Source organism: Pyrus communis, chromosome 3 (genome assembly GCF_963583255.1).
Source record: "Pyrus communis chromosome 3, drPyrComm1.1, whole genome shotgun sequence".
Taxonomy (NCBI): Eukaryota; Viridiplantae; Streptophyta; class Magnoliopsida; order Rosales; family Rosaceae; genus Pyrus; species Pyrus communis.
In genome coordinates this window covers 13,127,693-13,149,438 of record NC_084805.1, presented here as the reverse complement: position 1 = coordinate 13,149,438, position 21,746 = coordinate 13,127,693, and the positions used below count along the sequence as shown (strand labels likewise).

At 39.2% G+C, this 21,746-nt stretch overlaps 1 protein-coding gene and 3 pseudogenes across 26 annotated transcripts in view; all 4 read left to right on the top strand.

Annotated features, from left to right (window-relative positions):
* Window positions 1–9,031, top strand: part of LOC137727885 (non-functional pseudokinase ZED1-like) — a 59,299-nt gene extending 50,268 nt beyond the window's left edge. For 8 of the 26 annotated variants that reach the window (XM_068466741.1, XM_068466742.1, XM_068466733.1 and 5 more), the window contains 2 exons: window positions 7,509–7,734; window positions 7,835–9,031. In XM_068466741.1, the coding sequence (XP_068322842.1) occupies window positions 7,718–7,734; window positions 7,835–8,870 (1,053 nt within the window). In that variant the 5' untranslated portion in view covers window positions 7,509–7,717 and the 3' untranslated portion in view covers window positions 8,871–9,031. Of the gene's footprint in view, window positions 1–6,427; window positions 6,881–7,463; window positions 7,735–7,834 lie in introns of those variants that run through there. The other 18 variants (XM_068466746.1, XM_068466737.1, XM_068466747.1 and 15 more) reach the window with 13 other exon arrangements.
* A 1,076-nt stretch (window positions 9,032–10,107) lies between these two features.
* LOC137728202 (serine/threonine-protein kinase ZRK1-like) lies at window positions 10,108–10,997 on the top strand (annotated as a pseudogene).
* Window positions 10,998–12,397: 1,400 nt separating this feature from the next.
* LOC137728201 (non-functional pseudokinase ZED1-like) lies at window positions 12,398–13,379 on the top strand (annotated as a pseudogene).
* Window positions 13,380–13,408: 29 nt separating this feature from the next.
* On the top strand, window positions 13,409–14,429 carry LOC137728199 (non-functional pseudokinase ZED1-like; annotated as a pseudogene).
* The last annotated feature ends 7,317 nt before the right edge of the window (window positions 14,430–21,746 follow it).

The window sequence follows — 21,746 nt, the reverse complement described above, 5'->3', positions numbered from 1 at the left end:
TCCTGACGTTTTTCCGGAGGATTTACCTGGTCTACCCCCAGATCGAGACGTAGAGTTCACCATTGAGTTACTTCCAGGTACTAATCCTATTTCTCTAACTCCATATCGTATGGCTCCCGCGGAGTTAAGGGAATTGAAAGTTCAGCTGCAGGAGTTAGTGGATAAGGGATTTATTCAGCCTAGTACTTCGCCTTGGGGTGCTCCAGTTCTGTTTGTGAGGAAGAAGGATGGAACTTTGAGACTGTGCATCGACTACAGGCAACTGAATCGGGTGACGATTAAAAACCGTTATCCATTGCCTCGTATCGATGACTTGTTTGATCAGCTGAGAGGTGCTTGTGTATTTTCCAAGATAGACTTGAGGTCTGGTTATTATCAGCTGAAGATCAGTAGGGATGATGTCCCTAAGACGGCGTTCAGAACTCGTTACGGTCATTACGAGTTTCTGGTTATGCCATTTGGTTTGACGAATGCACCAGCCGCCTTTATGGATTTGATGAACCGGGTGTTCCAACCTTACTTGGATAGATTTGTTATTGTCTTCATTGACGATATTCTGGTGTATTCTAAGTCGAAAGCGGAGCATGTTCGACATCTTACTTTGGTGTTGAAGAGGTTGAGGGAACACCAGCTATATGCTAAGTTTAGCAAGTGCCAGTTTTGGTTAGACCAAGTTGCATTTTTGGGGCACATTATTTCTGCTCAGGGTATTTTGGTGGACCCTCAGAAGGTTGCAACGGTGGAGAGTTGGGAGCAACCGCGAACCGTCACCGAGGTGAGAAGTTTCCTTGGATTGGCGGGGTATTATCGGAGATTTGTTAAGGATTTTTCGGTGATTGCCTTGCCGTTGACGAGGTTAACGAGGAAGGATATTAAATTTGAGTGGGATGATAGGTGTGAGCAGAGTTTCCAGCAGTTGAAGCATTGTCTCACTCATGCACCTGTTTTGGCACTCCCAGACGATAGTGGTGATTTTGAGGTTTACAGCGATGCTTCTTTGAATGGTCTGGGATGTGTATTGATGCAGCATGGTAGGGTGATTGCTTATGCCTCGCGGCAGTTGAAACCTCATGAGTCGAATTACCCTACCCATGATTTGGAGTTGGCTGCTATCATCTTTGCGTTGAAATTGTGGAGACACTATCTTTACGGAGAGAAGTGCAGGATCTTTACAGATCACAAGAGTCTCCAATATCTCTTTACTCAGAAGGAACTTAATCTTCGCCAGCGGAGGTGGTTGGAGTTGCTCAGCGATTACGATTGCACGATTGACTACCATCCTGGTCGTGCGAACGTAGTAGCTGATGCACTTAGCAGGAAGTCTCAGGGTCGCATTAATGCGTTGTACGCTAGTCGTATTCCTCTTTTGGCGGACTTGCGTGCTACGGGAGTAAGGTTAGAAGCAGAAGACCGAGATGTGGCTCTACTTGCTAATTTTCAAGTTAGGCCAATACTTGTTGATCGGGTGCTTGAGATTCAGGTAGCTGATCAGGAGACTCAAGAACTTATTCAAGCTCGAGAGCAAGGAAAGAGGCGAGATCTCAGAGTTCGAGATTCGGATGGCATGTTAATGCTAGAAGGTAGAATGTTCGTGCCTAATAGTGTGGAGTTGAAGAAGGAAATTCTCGATGAAGCACATATCTCGGCTTATGCCATGCATCCAGGAGCTACTAAAATGTATCATACCATTCGACCGTTTTATTATTGGCCAGGTATGAAGAGGGAGATAGCCGAGTATGTGAGCAGGTGTGCTGTTTGTCAGCAGGTTAAAGCGGAAAGAAAGAAGCCGTTTGGGTTGTTGCAGCCACTTCCCGTTCCAGAGTGGAAATGGGAAAATATCACCATGGATTTTGTGTACAAGTTGCCGCGTACACAAAATGGCTTTGACGGTATTTGGGTGATAGTTGATCGACTCACTAAGTCGGCTCATTTTATTCCAGTGAGAGAGAAGTATTCTTTGAGCCGTTTAGCGGAGTTGTTCATCTCGAAGGTGGTGAAGTATCATGGTGTCCCAGTGAGTATTGTCTCGGATCGTGACCCACGGTTCACATCTAAGTTTTGGGTGGCTTTTCAGGAAGCTTTGGGCACGAGATTACTTTATAGTACGGCGTATCATCCACAGACTGATGGACAGTCAGAGAGAACTATTCAGACTTTGGAGGATATGCTGCGAGCTTCGGTGTTGCAGTTTGGTGATGCTTGGCACCAGCGGTTAGATTTGATGGAATTTGCTTACAACAATAGTTTTCATTCGAGCATTGGCATGGCGCCATTTGAGGCCTTGTATGGCAGAGCTTGTCGCACACCGTTGTGTTGGTCAGAGGTTGGAGAAAGAGTTTTAGTGGGTCCGGAGATTGTCGAGGAGACTACTCTGAATGTTCAGGTAATCAAGTCTAACTTGAAAGCAGCTCAGGACAGGCAGAAGAGCCTAGCGGATCGGCATGCTACGGACAGAACATATGAGGTCGGAGATTGGGTATTTCTGAAGCTTTCACCGTGGAGAGGTATTGTGCGGTTCGGAAAGAAAGGGAAGTTGAGCCCCCGGTACATTGGACCATACGTGGTCACAGAACGAGTCGGTGAGGTAGCTTACAGGTTGGAGTTACCTCCAGAGTTGGCTAGAGTGCATAATGTTTTTCACGTGTCTATGCTCCGACACTATGTTGCTGATCCATCTCATGTGATACCTCCTCAACCGCTTGAGATTAATCCAGATTTGACGTACGACGAGGAACCGGTGACGATCATCGATTGGAAAGAGAAGGTTCTGAGGAACAAGACGGTGAATTTAGTGAAGGTTTTGTGGAGGAACCATTCAGTTGAGGAAGCTACGTGGGAGACAGAAGATCGAATGAGGGATTTGTATCCTCGATTGTTCTTTGACCACTAGGGGTCGTTGCTTGGTTGTTTTGAATTTCGGGACGAAATTCTTTTAAGGAGGGAAGGTTGTGACATCCCGTCCCGGGATTATTAAAACGCACGTGTGAAATTACCTTATTGCCCCTAGTTCGTTTTTGTCACGTTGTGGGTTGTTTTTGGTGGCGTGGCATGTGTTGGACCACACACACACTTCCACACACAGATACTGTCTTTCTCTCTCTCTTTCTGTCTTCTCTCTGTCTCTCCCGTGCTCCCTTTCTCTCTTCTCCATTGAAATTGTACGGACAAACCCAAAACCCCTCAAACCTTAGCAGATCGAGGGAACCAAGTACACCATCAAGCTCGTGAGGCTGAGAGGAGTCCAGTGGTACCATTTTCAGGTAAGGAAACTACCATTTTCACGTCGATTCGAAGTGGTCCGAATTGTGTACTGTTCATGCAAGTTTAATCTAGTTAGTTTTTGGACTTTTGAAGGTTGTAGTTGTGTTGGTGAGGTCCCAAGGAGCTTGGGAGTGCATCGTTGGACGGTTTTGGACGTTGGAACCAAGAACTGTAAGTTTGGCCGATTTTCCATGTTTTTGAAAAGTTTATTCCAGTTGTTTTTAGGCTCTAAAACTAGTCCAACGTGGTAGATGAGGTTTAGGGCTTCATTTTGGTGTAAAATACGTGAAAATTAGATGAAAAACGAAGGAGATTAGTGAGTTTTAAGTTTTTCCAGTTTTCCGGCCAGTTTCCGGTGGCCGGAGTCCGGCGAGGGTGGTCGGAGAAGAAAGGGGAATATTCCGTTAGGTCTAACGGAATATTCCTAACGGTAGTTGACGGCGTCAGTTAAGGTTAACGGAATATTCCGTCGGGTTAAAGGAATATTCCTGACGGCGTCAGTTGACGCCGTCAGTGTGCCTGGCACGTGGCCGCGCGTGGGGGCGCGTGGGTCCGTGCCTGTGCTGGCGCGTGGGGGCGCGTGCGGGGTCCAAAAATTATTTTAAAAGTATGGTTGTGATCCTGAGGTTGTGTAGAGCACGTTGGTATATTCATTTGTCCATTTTGAGTAATGTATGAGAAGTTTTTACGAGAATTGGGTTATGTGCTTTAAAGTTAACGTTTTTATAGTTGTTTCGCATTTAGGTGACACGTACCCCGAGGACGAGCGTGCACACGCGAGACAGGGGGGCTACGACCCTTCTACATACCAGTGAGTGGGCTTTTGTTTTCCGTATATACCTATATACATTTATATTCCCAGAAATTGATTTAAAAAGGGTTATTTGCCTTATGCCATGCATGTTATTATTATCGTTTATGCATCATTGCATGCATTATTGTGGCATACATATACATGTGCATATTGGGTGCTGTGGACGCACAGGTAAGTGCCAGGTAAGTGACATTCACGTTTATGTTTCAGTAGTGGTTTGGGATGCCTAGAGAGCTCATAACCTGTACCCCCGGTGTTAGTGCTCCCGCCCTGAGCAGGGCACAGGCCTTCACGTGATGTTCACCTCCCGCACCTTAGGCTCAGCTTGGATCCAAGCTAGGTGCACAGGCCTGTCGTACAGACCACATTAGGTGGTTCCGACTTGTAGGTGACCCGCGATTATTCGCCCAGGCTTCACGTGATCGTAGCACTTATTTACACCCAGTCCTGTCGTACAGACCACTTTAGGTGGTTCCGACTCGTGGTCAGGTTCAGATATTGAGATTGAGATTAGAGCTCTATATGCAGCCGTACAGGTCACGTTAGGTGACTCCGGCTGCCAGATTACACGATGTGGATATGATTATACCTGAGCACTTGCATATCTTTATGAGATGTCGGCATGGCATATTATCGAGCATATGGCATATATTTGAGCATGCTTAACACATGTACTATGCGTATATATATTTTCTGGGAAGTATACAGGTTTTACGGCGAGGGGTTAGAATGTATTTTGCTAAATGATTTTCAAAGAGCTTTGTTTTTGCCCACTCACGCTTTTGTTTTGCGCCCCTCCAGGTTCTAGTTGCTTAGCCGTTGCGGTGGTTTCCCCAGAGGGTTTTTCGGCGTTTCTGACAGACACTCACCATTGTAGGGTCGCCTTCGAGCGTACCACTATTGTCGTTTCATTTGGACTGCTATAGACCTGCTCTGAATTCTTGTACCGCACATACTCGCACTTATTCTAGTACTTTGTATGCTAGTTTTTAATTATTCGTACCTTTTATTACTACTTTATTAGCTTCCGCACGTGCACATGGCTACGTCACCTTCGTGTGACGGCCAGCACGCTCCGATCTCGGTCGGGGTGTGTCAGAAATTATGAAAACTTTCCCTTCATCTTTAGATTTTTCATTCAATTCAATTCCTAATGCAATTTAGGATGATTCAATTCACGAATGATCAATTTTTTTTTCTACTTTGTATAATTGTAAACATAACACACTCCATGAGATAGAGCCATAGATTTTGAAAAACAATCCTTCGGGATGGCATACCAACATCTTCAATTTTTGTAAGGCTTTTTATATTAGCATCACACAAAATGTTGAATGCACTTTACATTAAAATTTAATATTAATTAACTTATTTATCCTACTGTGCAATAACAATTTTGACCTTAGTAGGTTAACAAAAAAAAAAAATTATATACTCCCCAAATCACTTTTAACGTATTATTTATCTTCTTTAACTATCTAAACCCCTCCTACCCTCTATTGTTGAATAAAACCTTAACCAATTAAGCTATAAACATGTTGATTGAGAAAAATTATTTTTGACAAATGAAACACGAAATCAATGTTTCAGAAGCTTCACATAAGGTAAGACTTCATATTATTTATTGTTTTAGTGATTTTGACGACATCGATAATTATTCAAGCTTCTATTCATCTTTTAGGGATCATAGGGATTAGATGAAGAATTAAACACATAAAATTACCATCAAATATTAAAAATAGACGATATGAGTTTTAATGGTGGAATTGAAAACAACTCATATATGCTTTAAATCTCAGGCTGCATCTTTTGTCAAAATTTTAGTCGTCATTTCTTGTCCAAATTAAAAGCGTTATAAAACTTAAGAAATGTGAGGTGCATAGAAAATATAAAGTGCATATAACAAATGCAAGGTATATATTAAGAATGTGGGGTGTAAGGATATTATTAGGAAATAAGTAGGTGTATTAAAATAATTTTTAATTGAAAAAACAAATATGGGGTGTAATATGTGAGGCTTATTCAACAATTTGTGGGGTGTAATATAATAAGCCTTTTTGTTATATAATATGCATACCAATATCTTTATTGCCACTTAATGTAGATAATAGTGTTTGTTCAAAAAAAAAAAAAAAAAAACGCTTTAGGATATATATTTTTCAAGACCTTTTACATCTTTAACAGTGTTGCAAATCCTGCAGTAGCGCGTAGGTACACTTTGCTAGTAATACCAAAGCCCTGCACTGAAAAAATACTGTTCATCAGAACAGTGTAATGACGCTTTTTCCCCTACGTTGCTTTCCCCCACGCTATGTTTTTTTTCCAAATCTACAGTGAAATGACGGCACTGCCCATGAAGGGCACGTGTGAATCGTCCAAATGAAAACCTGTCGACACGCTGTGCTGTCGTTCTCTCTCTTCGACAACACTCTTCCTCTCTGACAAAAAATCACCAGAGGCCCAGAAACCTCTCGATCAAATTTCTCGACCTCTCTCGCCCAGCTCCTCCACTTCTTTCTCACCAAACTTCAATTCGTCGGTCATACAACGAAACCGCGCAAGGTTTCGTCTATCTCAGTCAACTCCGACCACCCCCAACGGCGGCTAAGGTTTCTAGGGTTTTAATCTGATACTCACTACAAAGAAGATGAATGGGTCGTGGAAGAAGATAAGGTGGATTTCACACCACAACAGATTTGCCCTGAATCTTTCTATTTTTTTTAAATTGCTTATAAGTTAAATTGTTCCCTGGATTGCAGTTAATTTCCAGCATCCTGACAATACTGTTATAGCATCGGGTGTAAGGTTTTCCTCTTTTTGTTTTCTTTTTCCAGTTGAATTTGTATTTCATTGTTTGGCCTATTACCCTCTTATTACAATCAACTCTTCAATTGTTGGTGTTAGTTACAGAAAAATTATAATAAAAATCATGCCAAGAACATGATCCACTCTGTTGTGGGGACCCAATCTGAATTGTGTGTTCTTCAAGGTCGATCTCGGCCGAGGGTTTTAGACCTCTTTATTTTTCCAGATTTTCGGATTATTCCCTCCGAATTAGGGAATTAAATTGTTCCTATTATTCGGTAGAATCTAAAATGACTTGAAGCTTTGATTTGCCTTTGCATGTTTGTAGTATTTGAAATTATGGTTTGTTTTGGGGATTGGATTTTGGGATTTAAGTTGAATTCGTATGGGTATTTTTTCAGAAAATTTTGTTGTTTTTGTGTTGGAATTAAAAGAACTATGCTTGCTGGATTTTTCCCTAAGTGTCTCTGCTGTTGTTTACGTTTCTTTTTTTTGTTCTTTTTTTTTTTTTTTTGTGATTTTTATGTGGTGTTTATACGTGCAAGCGCTTGATTTAGTATTTTTTGTTTTTATTTTGTCCCAGCTGCTGAACTTCATTTTAAATTTCGTTGAATTTATGGATTATCAGATGTTGTGGTTTGGCATGCATTGCAATATGCATTCTACACTTCTACACTGTCAATAATTTTGCAAACCCCGCAGCAACGCGTGAGTGCCCTGCTTGTTGAAACTCATGGAGTAGAACTGCTGCATGCGCTGTTTTCACATACCATCTGCAGTGGAATCGGTGGATGAATCGATTGATAACTGTTTAAAACTGCACGTACAATCCGAACAATGCTGTCCAAAGTCTTGTAAGCTCATTTATTCTATTGATCAGCTTCCCGTAGAGTTTCCTTCCTTTTGACTATTTTCTCTTCTTTCCTGTGTATATACGTGTATATTTTGTACCAGTTTCTCCTTGCGTCCAAGCATACGAAAGGTGGAAAGAGAGAGCTCAGTCTTGAAAAATGGAAGCATGTTATTGGAGGATCTTATTGCTTCGTGTGATGGAGAATCTAATCCTATTCGCACATACTCTGCTGATGAGCTCGTCAAGGCAACCGACAATTTTCATCCTTCTTGCCTTATAAGTGAGGATCTATCCTTCCAAGTGTTCAGAGGTTTCCTAGATGACCGCTCAGTTCTCATTAAGAAGTACTTCGAAGGGAGGTGGCTTAGTGAGGCTAAAGTTACGTCCATGGCCATTCGTGATATTATCATATCGATGCAGATGAGTACACATAAGAACGCTTTGAAACTCTTGGGCTGCTGCTTAGAGTTCTCTATACCAGCTCTGGTGCTTGAATACGCAGCAAAAGGAGTTCTTGACCACCATGGTGGTTTAGGGTTTTCTAGATCATTACCATGGAAAACTAGAATGCTAATTGCAAAGAAAGTTGCAAATGCACTTGCATATCTCCATACTGCCTTTCCCAGGCCCATCATTCATAGGGATCTAAAGCCCGCATGCATTTTCTTGGACGATGACTACCTTCCCAAACTCTCCGACTTTTCACTATCGATCACGATTCCTCCTCAGCAGTTGCATGTTGAAGATAGTGTGCGAGGAACGCCTAGGTATGTTGACCCTACCTACTTGGCAACTGGGTACCTTACCGAAAAAACAGATGTTTATAGCTTTGGTGTGGTTTTACTTGTATTCTTGATGGGACGAAAAATTCAGGATGTGGATCAAGCACTAGCAGCAGAAGAAGACAGATCAATTCCTAAATATTTGAAATTACATGCTTCCAATGGTGAATACAAGACAATTGTGGATCCCTGCATTCTTGAGGAAGTCGGGGCAGATGAGCAAGCACATCAGCAATTGCAAGATTTCTTAGCTCTGGTACTGTTGTGCACCAAAGACGAAAGGGAAGCAAGACCATGCATGATTGATGTAGCCAAAGAACTTGTCCGAATTGAGAAGTCTGTACTGTGTTACTAAGAATCAAGATTACTTTGAATGTCTAAATAGGATATAGATCGGTTCAACAATACTTTATAGTTTCCTACTTCTAGTTGTTTAGCAGTGAGATGGTCGCTACCTAGTCTTCATTCATGTGTATATCTTTGTGCTCAATGATTTCAGGGCAAGTTCGATTTTCATTTTTCTCTCAATTCGTACGATTTCTTAATGTTGCATTTTTCGTTCGCTAATGATATACGTACATGTATCTGTACCAAACCCTCCTTTTCCGTATTTTCTTGGTCCGTGACTTTGTTCCCAAAAATTAGCAACTTCTCTTTCTCTATGGCAAGCCCTCATTTGCAATCGTAATCTCTTTTTTATATTTGATACATGTGTACAACTACTCTCACCGGTCGTAGTCTTCAACGAAATAGGTATGTTGTGTCAAGCTCTACAAGGACATGTGGCGGAAGATTTGTGAACTGGGAGGTTGGTTTTTAGGAGATTGCAACGATACGTAGTTGTGGATATTTGTGTACTTTCATATATCATGTATGAAAGCCTCCTAATTTCCTGCTTCCTTCCTCCTTTCATCGTATTGACTAATAATCTTTTTTTTTTTTCTGGTATGGCGGTGTTTCATGTAAATTTCTTACTCCGCCCCTCTGCATATATGTTATTTCAGGTAGGGAAGATGATTGGATGACATCGTTGACATTGCAAAAGCATATAGCAATAAACTTCAGAACTATAATCATATTCTCAAATGAAAGCCATCTGCTGAAGAAGATGAGAATAAGGGAGTAGAACTGCCGCTCTGCTTGCGCATGCCATACGCAGTGGACTCAATCAATTACTGTTTAACTGGTGCAATCTAATCCAATCCTAAGCGGCCTTGGTGCTACACAAGCGAAAATTCCACACCAAAAAAAAAAAAAAAGAAAAGAAAACTCTTGCTTGGAAGTTGTAGGTTTCAGTAGAACATAGATCAGTTGTGTATGTGAAATGACGTGCTTACCAGTTGCAGATGATCGTAAAACCTGAAATCTTTGAGGAGGTAGGGTGCTAAATCCCAAAGTTCATTTTTTAGGACAGAAACCCTTTAAAGGAGGCCAGGTTTTTGCCTTTGTAATCTAGTACCACAATAGGAGAAAGAAATCCAACACGTTATTTTTTATGTTAATTTTTCCAGTTTCGAACAAACCAGAATGCTTATATGTAATCTGTTAGACTTAATTTCATGTGAAGTTCATAGGCAAAATATGAAAGGAAAATGCGCTATTCAGGTTATATGGAAGGTGTTCTGTCATATCTTGGTGTGTGTATTAATTATACTTATGCGGGTGTGGGTGTGTGTGTGGGTGTGTGGGTGGGTGTGCGTATTAATCAGGTTCTTCCCATTGCTTACGTTTCAGAAAGGAGGAAAGAGAGAGATCATTCTTGGATAATGGAAGCATCTCATTGGAGGATCTCATTGCTTCTTGTGATGGAAAATCGAATCCTATTCGTTGTTATTCTGCTATGAACTCACGAGGGAAACCAACAACTTTGATCCTTCTTGCATTATACAAGATTGTTCACCCATTGAAAATAGTCAATTTCCCAGTTCTATACATGTTTATGGTGGTTACAAAATGTTCACGGGTTTTCTACATGACCGATCAATCATTGTTACGAAGTTCATGGGGACGGGGGATGAAGCTAAGTCCATGGCCATTCGAGACATTACTATATCAATGCAGATGAGCAACCATAAAAATTTGGAGATTTCTGTACCAGCTCTTGTTCATGAGTACGAGATGGAAGGAGTTCTCAACGATCATGGAGGTCTAGGGGTTAGTGAAAATTACTCCTCATTACCATGGAAAACTAGACTGCGTAGTGCAAAGCAGCTTGCTAATGCACTTACATATCTCCATACCGCCTTTCCCAGGCCAGTCATTCATCGGGATTTAAAACCCAGCTGTATTTTCTTGGGCCATGATTATGTTCCCAAACTCGCCAACTTCTCACTCTCCATTTCCATTCCTCCTACGCAGTTTCATGTTGAAGAAGATCTGAAGGGGACATTTGGGTACCTTGATCCTTCCTACATGAAGTCTGGTTACATTACAGAAAAAAGTGATGTTTATAGCTTTGGTGTGCATTTACTTGTATTCTTAACGGGACAAAAAGTCGTAGATTAATATGACACGACAGAATACAATCGATTATTGCATACATGAAACAACATGTTAGTGAAATCGAGCAGATTCAGACAATTGTGGACCCTAAAGTCTATGAGGATGTAGGGGAAGATGAGAAAGTGCAGTAGCAGTTGCAAGATTTCCTACAACTGGCATTGTCATGCACTCAAGACGAAATTGAAAGAAGGCCATATATGACTGATGTGGCTAGAGAACTCGTTCGAATTGACAAGATATGACTAGTGTTTGGAAGCTGATCAGTGTCTAAAATGTTGAAGTCACTAACCTTTGTATGGTGTTGGTTGTTAATGTGTTGCTATTATTTTCATTTTTTGTTAATTTGTAACAGATATGAAAGCTCAGATTAGAACTCTTTGGATCTCTTGTGTACTTATAAATTGCATTTTCCCGTTTTGTTCATTATTTGTAAGGAGTTTTTGAGGAAAAAAAGAACGAAGAGAACATGTTAAAAATCAAATTCAGTTAAAAATCAATTACATTTCCAAACATTATACAGTATTCTTAGCACTGGCATTATTGAAGGCTGATGTTTTGCACGGTGGACATGTGATTTTGAAAAATGGTGCAGAATTAGGTCAATCATTTTCTGTTTGTTTAGCAAAGAGATGGTGAACCTGTAGCTACCTAGTTTGCATTAGTGTGTATATCTTTGTGCTGAACGATTTCAAGGCAAGTTCAATTTCCATGTTTCTCACTAATCTTTAGAATATCTTGATGTTGTATTTTCCTTTCGACAATGACAAATGAAGATCAATCCTTATTACCATGGAGAACTAAATTGTGTATTGCAAAACAGCTTGTGAATGCAGTTGCATATCTCCAATTCCGCCCTTCATAAGTCCATCATGCAGTAGAGATCTCAAACCTAGCTGTGTTTTCTTGGACCATGACTTTGTTCCTAAAACTTAGCAACTTCTCTTTCTCTATAACAGTTCCTCCTATGTAACTGCAATGTCAATGTTATAGCGCTCTCTCTTTTTTTATGTTTAAAGTTGTTAATGAAACTTTGTAAGTGTTCGCGATCCTGTAGTTCTTTTGAAAATTCAATGAAACTCCCAACCACATCTACTCCAACGAAAAGTACGTTGTGGGATTCTGCGGATATGTAGTAGAAGATTTGTGAATAAGGAGGTGGGTTAGCATATGTTAATTTTTCATGTATACGCTTTATGTCACAGCCTCCTACTGTCTACTTTCTTTGTAGTTGATAGATTATTTGTCTTCTGCTTTGTCTCTAATAATGGAAAAACAAAAATAGTAGTTTCATGCGAATTTCTTTGGCCGGCTGTCACCACTGCATGTTATTTATAGCAGGCTGATCATTCGATGCCACCATTGACCTCGCAAAGCATAGAAATGAACTTCAACATTGTACTCATTGGAGAAAATGAAACTGGGGGAGTAGCTACAAGTTCTGCTCTGCTTGCACATACCATCTGCAGTGGACTCGTTGGAGAAATTGATCGATTACTGTTTACTTGGTGTAATCTAACTCCAATCCTAAGAGGCTTTTGGTGATCAGTTGAGATAAAACAATGTCATAAAAAATTTCACGATCATGACCTCATCATGGCAACCAGCAACTTCCATTCTTCTCGCGCTGTATGAAAGGATTCACACTATGAAATGTTTAGGGGATTTCTGGATGGCGGATCGATCATTATGAAGTACTTCACTAGCATCTTCCCCAACGTGAATATGGCTGGGTCTCATGGTTATTTGTGATATTGTTATTTCAATACAGATGAGCAACCATGAGAAAGTTTTGAAACTCTTGGGTTGTTGCTTAGAGTTCTATTTACCAGTTCTGGTGCTTTTTATGCAGCAAAAGAAGTTCTCAACTATGATGGAAGTTTAAGAGGGGCTAACGAACATCAAATCATACTACCATGGAACATTAGATTGCGCATTGTTAAGCAGGTTTCTAGTGCCGTTACATATCTCCATACCGCCTTTCCTAGACCCATCATTCATAGGGACCTGAGCCCCACCTGCATCTTCTTGGACGATGGCTATGTTGCCAAAGTTGACGAATTCTCGCTTTCTATAACCATTCCTCCTATGGAATCGTATGTTAAAGATGATCTAAAAGAGACAATCGGGAACATTGACCCTGTCTACGTGCAGTATAATCGCATCTCAGAAAAATGGATGTTTACAGCTTTGGTGTGCTTTTACTTGTACTCTTGACAGGACAAAATCCTAAATCCATTATAAACCAAGAAGGAGACTATAAATCAGTTTCAAGCACTTGTGGACCCTAAAATCTATGAGGAGGTGTTTTGTCCATTTCAACAGCAGCAGTTGCATGATTTCCTACAACCGGTGTTGTCATGCACCCAACAGGAAATTGAAGGAAGGGCATATATGATCAATGTAGCCAGAGAACTCATTCGAATTGACATCCATGTTTGAAAAAGAAGGATAGAGAGAGATCCGAAGTGACATCCATGTTTGAAAAAGGAGGATAGAGAGAGATCATTCTTGAAGAACGGAAGCGTGTTATCGGAGGTTCTCATTGCTTCTTGCGATGACATATCTAATCCAGTGCACAGTTATTCTGCTGATAAGCTCATCTAGGCAACAAAAAACTTTAACCCTTCTTCAACCATTCAAGATTTTGGAGTCTGCAAAGTGCTCAAGGGTTTTCTAGATGGCCGATCAATTATCATTAAGAAGTATTTTACAAGGAACTAAACTAGATCATTGGCTATTCGTGACATTGTAGTTTCAGTACATGGGCAATCATAAGAATGTTTTAAAACCCTTGGGATGCTGCTTAGAGTTCCCTATACCAGCTCTCATGTATGAATACACATCGAAATGAGTTCTCAATAACAAAGGTTGTGGGGCTAATGAATCTTCATCCTTTTTACCATGGAAAACTAGACTTCGTATAGTAATGCAGCTTGCTAGTGCACTTACACATCTCCATACGGCCTTTTCCGGCCCATAATATACAAGGATTTAAACCTGTATGTACCTTTTTGGACGATGACCATGTTCCCAAACTCTACAACTTCTCAGTCTCTATAACTACTCCTCCTTTGCAATCTCGTGTTGTTGATCTTCCAAGAGGGATGCATGGTTTTCTTGATCCTGCCCACTTGGCTTCTTACCAAGTTTCGGAGAAAAGTGATGCTTATAGCTTTGGGGCACTTTTACAGTACTTGTATTCTTGACAGGACAAAAAGCTATAGATTTTGATCGAGCTGAAGAGTGTCAGTCAATTGCTTCATTTGTGAGACATAATGCTTGTGGTGGCCAGATTCAAACAATTGTGCATCCTAAAATACTTGAGGAGGTAATGGGAGATGAGCAAGCACAGCAACAATTACGTGATTTTCTAGCACTAGCATTTTCATGTATCAGTAAACGGCGGCCGTAACTATAATGGTCCTAAGGTAGTGAAATTCCTTAATAAAAAAATCTAAGATCTCATAGAATGTGGAAAAATCAATGGGTGGATGAACAGTAGTTATTAAGAACCTGCTACCTAGTTATGCTCTGAGTCTGTATGGTGTTTACCGGATGGAACCCTCGATCCCAAAGTATGCCACTATTAGCTTCTATAATGTATACCTCCCTTGAAAGCTCTTACTGTTGCGACTATCACCTGTAAGTTGCGTCAACATCGGGATTAGAATCAACTGCAAGACATAGTCACTTCTTTTTGGGTGCGAAGCAATATCAAACCAAAATATTCAACAAGCATTAGCTCTTCCTGATAAGGAGGTGATCCAGCCGTACCTTCCGGCTACCTTATTAGACTACTCTAATCATTAGCCTTGTCGTCGGTATCCCTTACGATTAAGGTAATGACTTCGGGCATGGCCAACTCCCATAATGTGACTGGTGATGTTTACAAGGCCAGAATTCACCGCCATATGACTGACTCGCGATTACTAGCTATCCCGGCTTCTCATGTTTGGCGCCTATGTATAATTTTAGGGTAAATTGCATTTTGCACCCTTAAATTTGGATGCAATAGCAATCTCATACAACATCTTTAAAACATTTCAATCACATACATTTTATTACAATTTCATACATCTGTTAAAAATTTTGTTAAGTTTACAGTTAACTGATGACATGATAAAATCTAAAGTCCACATTTATGCTGACATGACTGCCAACTTATCCGACATGACCAAATAAAAAATAAAAAATATTTAAGTATTAAAAATAAATTCAATTTATTTAAAATTTTAAAAAATAAAAAATAAAAAAGCAAGGGCAAGTCTCGTATGCTTGTGATGTATTGCTTCCTCTACAGAACGCTCCGCTATTGGAGCAGCAGCAAGAACCCATTGCACTTCACGGTCCACGGCTACGGCAACGACATCATTTGGACCTTCCAAGACCCTGATCTTCCTCGCCCAAAACAGCTTTGCCTCCTTCGCTCTCAACCTCGAGGGCCACGGCGGCCTCCGCGCCTTTGTCCCCGACGTTGGCCTTGTGCTCAACGACTACCTCCCGTTCTTCAATTTGGTCAAAACATCATACCCCTAATTTCAGGATCCCCCACTACGGCTTCCAATCCCACTTGACATTTTGAACTTCCGAGATTTCAATTTCCTTCATCTGGGTCGCCAAGCTTCAATTTCACTACAGCAAAGATTCAATATTTTCCCACTTTAGAAAACCAAAGAAAGAAATCATCTTTCCCACGTTCTCTGCAATTTGTAGGGTTTAAAACTCAAAAGGACGATTCTGGTTATAAGATTCCCTTATTATAATTTCAAAACAAATAACTTGTTGTTTTGATAATGCAACATCATTGAAGTAGCAGCAACCAATACATCTGAAATCTTCCATGAATCAATTCTTTGAAGCACTTGGAATTGGTGTTCCTGCTTGAGATGTAGAACCATACCATTTCAATTCAATTGTTACATAATAAAAAGTATGATTAGAATAAGAAGTAACATTGAATAATAAATCAAAAATATCAATAAATATTAGATTGAAGTACTATAATTAGAACTAATGAAGGTTAGTCAAAGTGGAAGGGGCTCTGGTCACTTAAACAAGTGGTCTTGGTTTTGAGCCCTTGTGGATCCAGAAAACTTTCTTGGGAGAGGTGGGAGAGGTCCCCGCATATGTGCCTGACTATACCTCGAAGGATTAGTCCTGGGCTTTGCCTGGGGACACCTTGGGAAACCTAAAAAAGAAGTATTATAATTAGAATTAGAAAAAAATATAAAAATACTTATATTTTTTTCAATTCTTCATATGTCAAGCATGTAAAAAATACCTTAAATATCTAAATAGAAAAAAAAAAAAATATATATATATATATATATATTGATAGGTATGGCATACAGCTGGAATACAAAATTCAATACTAATGTCATACCATTAATTATCAGTTCGATATAATGACAACCGATTATGAAAAAATGCCAAAACTATATCATACCATTATGAATTAATTGGTAAATCAGTTTATGACAAAATTTTCCACTCTTAATATTCTCGAGGAGAGAGATGCAAAGGGATCAGAGATGAATATAGAAAGGTGGGCCCACTTGATTTGTTTTACAATTTCTTTTATATTGATTTGTGTTGCAATCCTATTAGATTAGGAATTTGATTGTGTAAATCCTAGTATATCTTGGAATATCTCTCATATTCCTATTACGAGTTGATTACCTATTAAGAGTTGTAATCCTAAAAGGGTAAGGAATTAACCTTCCCTACTACTATAAATAAAGGCACAATGGGGAGGAATATAATACACCTCACAATTATACATCTCTCTCTTCTCTCTCTATGCCGCACCTTCCCTCTCTCTCTGGCCTCCATAATTGTTTAGTAAATTATGCCTACAACACGTTATCAGCACACTCTTAACACTGCGCTAAAAAGAGTTTGATCTTCAATTTGGGGAGTATTACGTTTTAATCATTCTTTTTATGATTAATTTATTATTTTGAATTGATCAACATGCTATTGATTCAATTTAATTTTTCTGTGTTGAACGTGATACAACGCATTGGAGATGAAATTCCGGCTTTCCGAGAAGGATCTTCTACAAATTCAAAGGCTTTTATTGTTTTCTGCCAATCAGGTACGCTTAAAATAAAGTAAGATATTTGAATCGACCTTGAAGCATGAAAACATTCCCCATGATGGATGAAACTCCCTATGTTTATATTTTCCTTCCGATATATATATATATATATATATATATATATATATATATATATATATATATATATATATTGTATATGTTCATATATTTGTCAATATATATATTTGTTTCATGCATTACACAATTATATTTGCTATGTGGAATTTGTGAGTCAATGTATATAAAATAAATTAGAAGCATATTTAGGGTTTCCTAAACCTTAAGGACTTTCGAAAAAAAAAAAGAAGGGGGACACCGGACATGGTGCGGCACACCCATCGCACCATCACTATGCACGTCACAACCAAGCCTTGGCCTGGGGTAAATTTTGATGGGCCTGAAAACCTAAGCCCAACTACACCTTGGCCCACAACCATTAACCCACAGCCAACAAGCCTTGTTTGCTGGGCTCCTAACCCACGCGCACCTAGGCTTGAAGCCTACTCACTTCAGTGCCAGCCACACGACTGGGCTTGGTCCCTGCGGGCCACGCCGGTAAGCTGTTATGCTTGCTGGGATGTGTGTCAGCCCCTACCCACATCGCAAGTCACCAGCCCATGTGGCTAGGCTCCCTATGCGAACCCACAGGCCAGCTTTCACAAGGCCCTAACCCGTGCCCCCCCTGGCCTTAATTACGCCAGCACTTGTTGCTGGGCTTAAAAAATTGGCACGTGGCCTGAAAACCAATATGTAGGCTGCTGATGCGTGATTTATACGCACACAAATTAAACCCTCTTTTTATCAATTGTAGTATATGTATAAGTAGGGATCGTTCTAGACCGGGGATTAGGAGGGCTTGCTAAAACCTTCTAAATTGACTTAAAAACATAAAAACACAATATAAAACACTATTTAATGCTCGAAGAAAGCAAAACTAAAAATAAGAAAGATTAAGACTAAGACTTCAACGAAATAGGGGGGAAATGGATTTGGACGAATTTAAACTAAAATGAATACTTGGAAACAAAACAAATTGTAAATATGGATTTGACGGAAATGAATGGATGGGAAGCTAGCTAAGGGTTCTTTCTCTACACATGATATTTATGCATATGAATCAATTTCCAGTTATTCCTTCATTGAATTATGAACGACAATGCCCCAAATTAACCGTGACATCACTAGTTAACCCTCAGATTTTCCTTATATTATTGGATTGGATGGCATCATTCGACAACCCAAAACATTCTCAAAAGTTCCCTACATGTCATCATAATAGAGATACAATCGAAGATCATTAAGAATAATGAAAACCATAAGCATTGACAAAGCATTTGCAACTATGACATCATGTTACTCATGCTAAGAATTAAACTTAACGCGATCGTGACAAGCGACCTTTACTACTTTCAAGTATAAGTTAGTAACGATTATGTGAAACCTCCTTAAACTTTAGCCACATATTCATGCATGCTAATTAAGTGTCGACCCTCAATCAACAAACACAAATAAGTTATTCATCAAATAGTTAAGCCAATTGCATTCACGAATCAAGAGTTCATAACCGGAATTCATCAATTTATATCACATAAATAATCATGGTATTGAAATCACCCCTAGCCAAAAAGTGTTTAGTTCCTCATAACTTTGAAATCAAAGAAACACCTAAACATTCCAACAACTCAAACTTGAATTGTATGAACGTTTAGGCACTCTTCTCTTCCATTCCTCATATTACAAAACAAAGAGAATTGAATTTAAACATTGAAATCAAAGAAACGCGTAAACATTCCAACAACTCAAACGTGAATTGTATGAACGTTTAGGCCCTCTTATCTTCCTCGTTGTTGTAGCACAAGGTCTAAGGTGAGGTTTGGGGAATTATGGAAATGGATGAGGAATGGTGGAATGGGGACTCACGGTTTTGGATTCTAAGGGGAAGTGTTTGTGTTAGTTGTGGTGTGTGAAATGGAGAGATGGAGTTTGGATTCTAAGGGAGACTCACGGCTAAGAGAGAAAGGGATGTGTTTGTGGTGTGTTGTGTATGAAATGAGATGTTCCATGAATGAATGAATGCAAGGGTATTTATAGGAGTAGTGGAGGGAACATATGGCTATGTCATTTGTAGGTGAAGTAGGTGGATGTTGTAGGTGAAGTAGGTGGATGTTGTAGGTGAAGTAGGTGGATGTTGTAGGTGAAGTGGATGTTGTAGGTGAAGTGGATGTTGTAGGTGAAGTAGGTGGATGATATGTTAAGTGATAAGTGATAAGTGATATGATATGTGGTTATGATATGATAAGTGGTTAAGTGATATGATATGTGGTGATGATAAGTGATAAGTGCATGTGGGTTAACTAATGAAGGAAATGCATGTGCAATGACAATGTGTTAGAATGGATGTGTGTTATGCATGGCATGATTGGGATTAGGAAAGGTTTAAATGTCCTAAAACTAAAGAGAACAAGGTTCCAACACTTTGGCTCCAATTAGGTCTTCAATTTCGTCCAACACTTTGGCTTCAAGCATAAGCTATCCGTCCTTAGCCCAAAAGTGATCCAAAAGTCTCCAAAATGCATCTTTTTGCTCCTTTAGCCCTTTGGACCTACAAACACACGAAAATAGCTTAAAGTACCAAAATAACTAAAGAAACATAACGTAAATGTACGAGAACAAGCCATTTAAGTCGCATAAATATGCTCCTATCAAATACCCCCACACTTAGCTTTTGCTAGTCCTCGAGCAAAACAGAAAAAACAAAACAAAAAGAACAAAACACAACCTACACCTTCCAACAATCGTATCAGGGACTTCCAATGCACATGACAAGTTAAAAATCATTATTCTCACAGATTTGAGCCATCTTTACACTTAAGTACATTCTTAATCATAGTCACCACCTACTAGTTCACAATTAAGCAATTAAAACACATTTCAAATGTAGTAACATGCCTTTAGAGAATTCCCTCAATTTCTTACTAGATGTACTCTCGTTTTTCACACAGATTTTCTGACTACACACCCTACACTAGGTATATGTGAGAAGATTGATGTAAACATGTAGACGAACACTCACATATGTTATAATAAGGAAAGCATTTTCTGGAGTTAATAAGCATGTTTAGATATGATCTCATGAATGGAATGCTACTACTTAGACGCGAGAACCAGTGACACCATAAGCTCATACCAAGTTCAAACTCCACAATTGAAATACATAACACTCAATATAGAAGTCAAAGGGTAGTAACGGGGCTAGGGTATTGGCTAACAATGAAAGGTGAAGGATAAACAAACATTCTTAAAGCAATAGTGAGCAAAGTATTGAATTAGGCACTTAGAATTCCCTTAAGAACGCAGAAGTCAACTTTGAACACCCAAGGGAAAATCACACAAAACTTAGGGCCATATTCAACTTTTTGGACCCTTTCTTCAACCATCAACGCTCGTGAGTTCATTCTTACTTATTTTCACTCCTTTTTTTTTTTTTTTTTTTTTTTTTTTTTTTTTTCTTCTTTTTCTTTTAAATCTCAAAACATACATATAAACGTAAGAACAAACTTTTACTCCCCCACACTCATTTTCTTGCATAATGTAACTCAAAAGGAATTCATTTAAGTCATGCTCACTAAACTTTAAGAACAAGGGTATAGGAAAGTCCTACTCTAAGCTAGGTAAGGGTTGATGTGGGTAAATAAGGAATAAAGGCAAAACGAGGCTCAACGGGGTTAAAACTTACAACATATACGAAGTATGGGAAGTAAGGCTATTTGGCTATGGTGGTGGTCACTACACAACTTCTTCTTGAATATGTGTTATGCAAATCAATAACATGCTTTGAATGAAACGGATATAAGTTCTAGCATTTAGTTCTATCATGATACAATTGCTTTCTAAGTAGCAACCAAGCAAGGAATAATGAGATCATGCAACAACTTTAGAAAACAAAGAATCACAGAAAATAACTCTCCAAAGAAAGTAATGGCTCGAGTCTCACAGGGTTGTAGCGTTTGGTTGAGTTCCTTCCTTCAAGCATGTTACAAAAACGAATTTTTCTTTTATGATTGCATGTGAAGTCATACATTATAACCATAACCAAACATATACCAAGAGTAAATCAAACTTTCATCCATGTTTATAATTCTCTTTAACAGTCATGCAATTACAAACCAAATCCTCATCATTGTGTTGGAAGGTACCCTAAGACACAAACACACAAAAACGACTCAAAACACTCTTTTTAGGTTTTTCAAAACATGTTTTTCAAATTTTTATGTGATTTTCGGATTTATAAAAACAAAACATACTAAAACACTCTAAAACATCTTAAAAACACCTTAAAACAGTAAGGAACAACCTTTAAAGTTATGGGCGATAAAATCCCACGAATTTGCATTAACAACATTAGTTACCCCCACACTTAAATCAAACATTGTCCTCAATGTTTTAAGCTTAAAATCATACAAAGCATAAGTAAACACACAAAAAGCATTTAAACATACTAAACATGGCAGAATGTAAATAACAAAGAGAAGAGTTTAGAGACGCAAATCTGGTTGTGGAATGTAAATTCCATCTTCTCCTTGTTGATTTCATTGAGGCTTGATGTTGTTGATTCCACAGGGGCTCCTC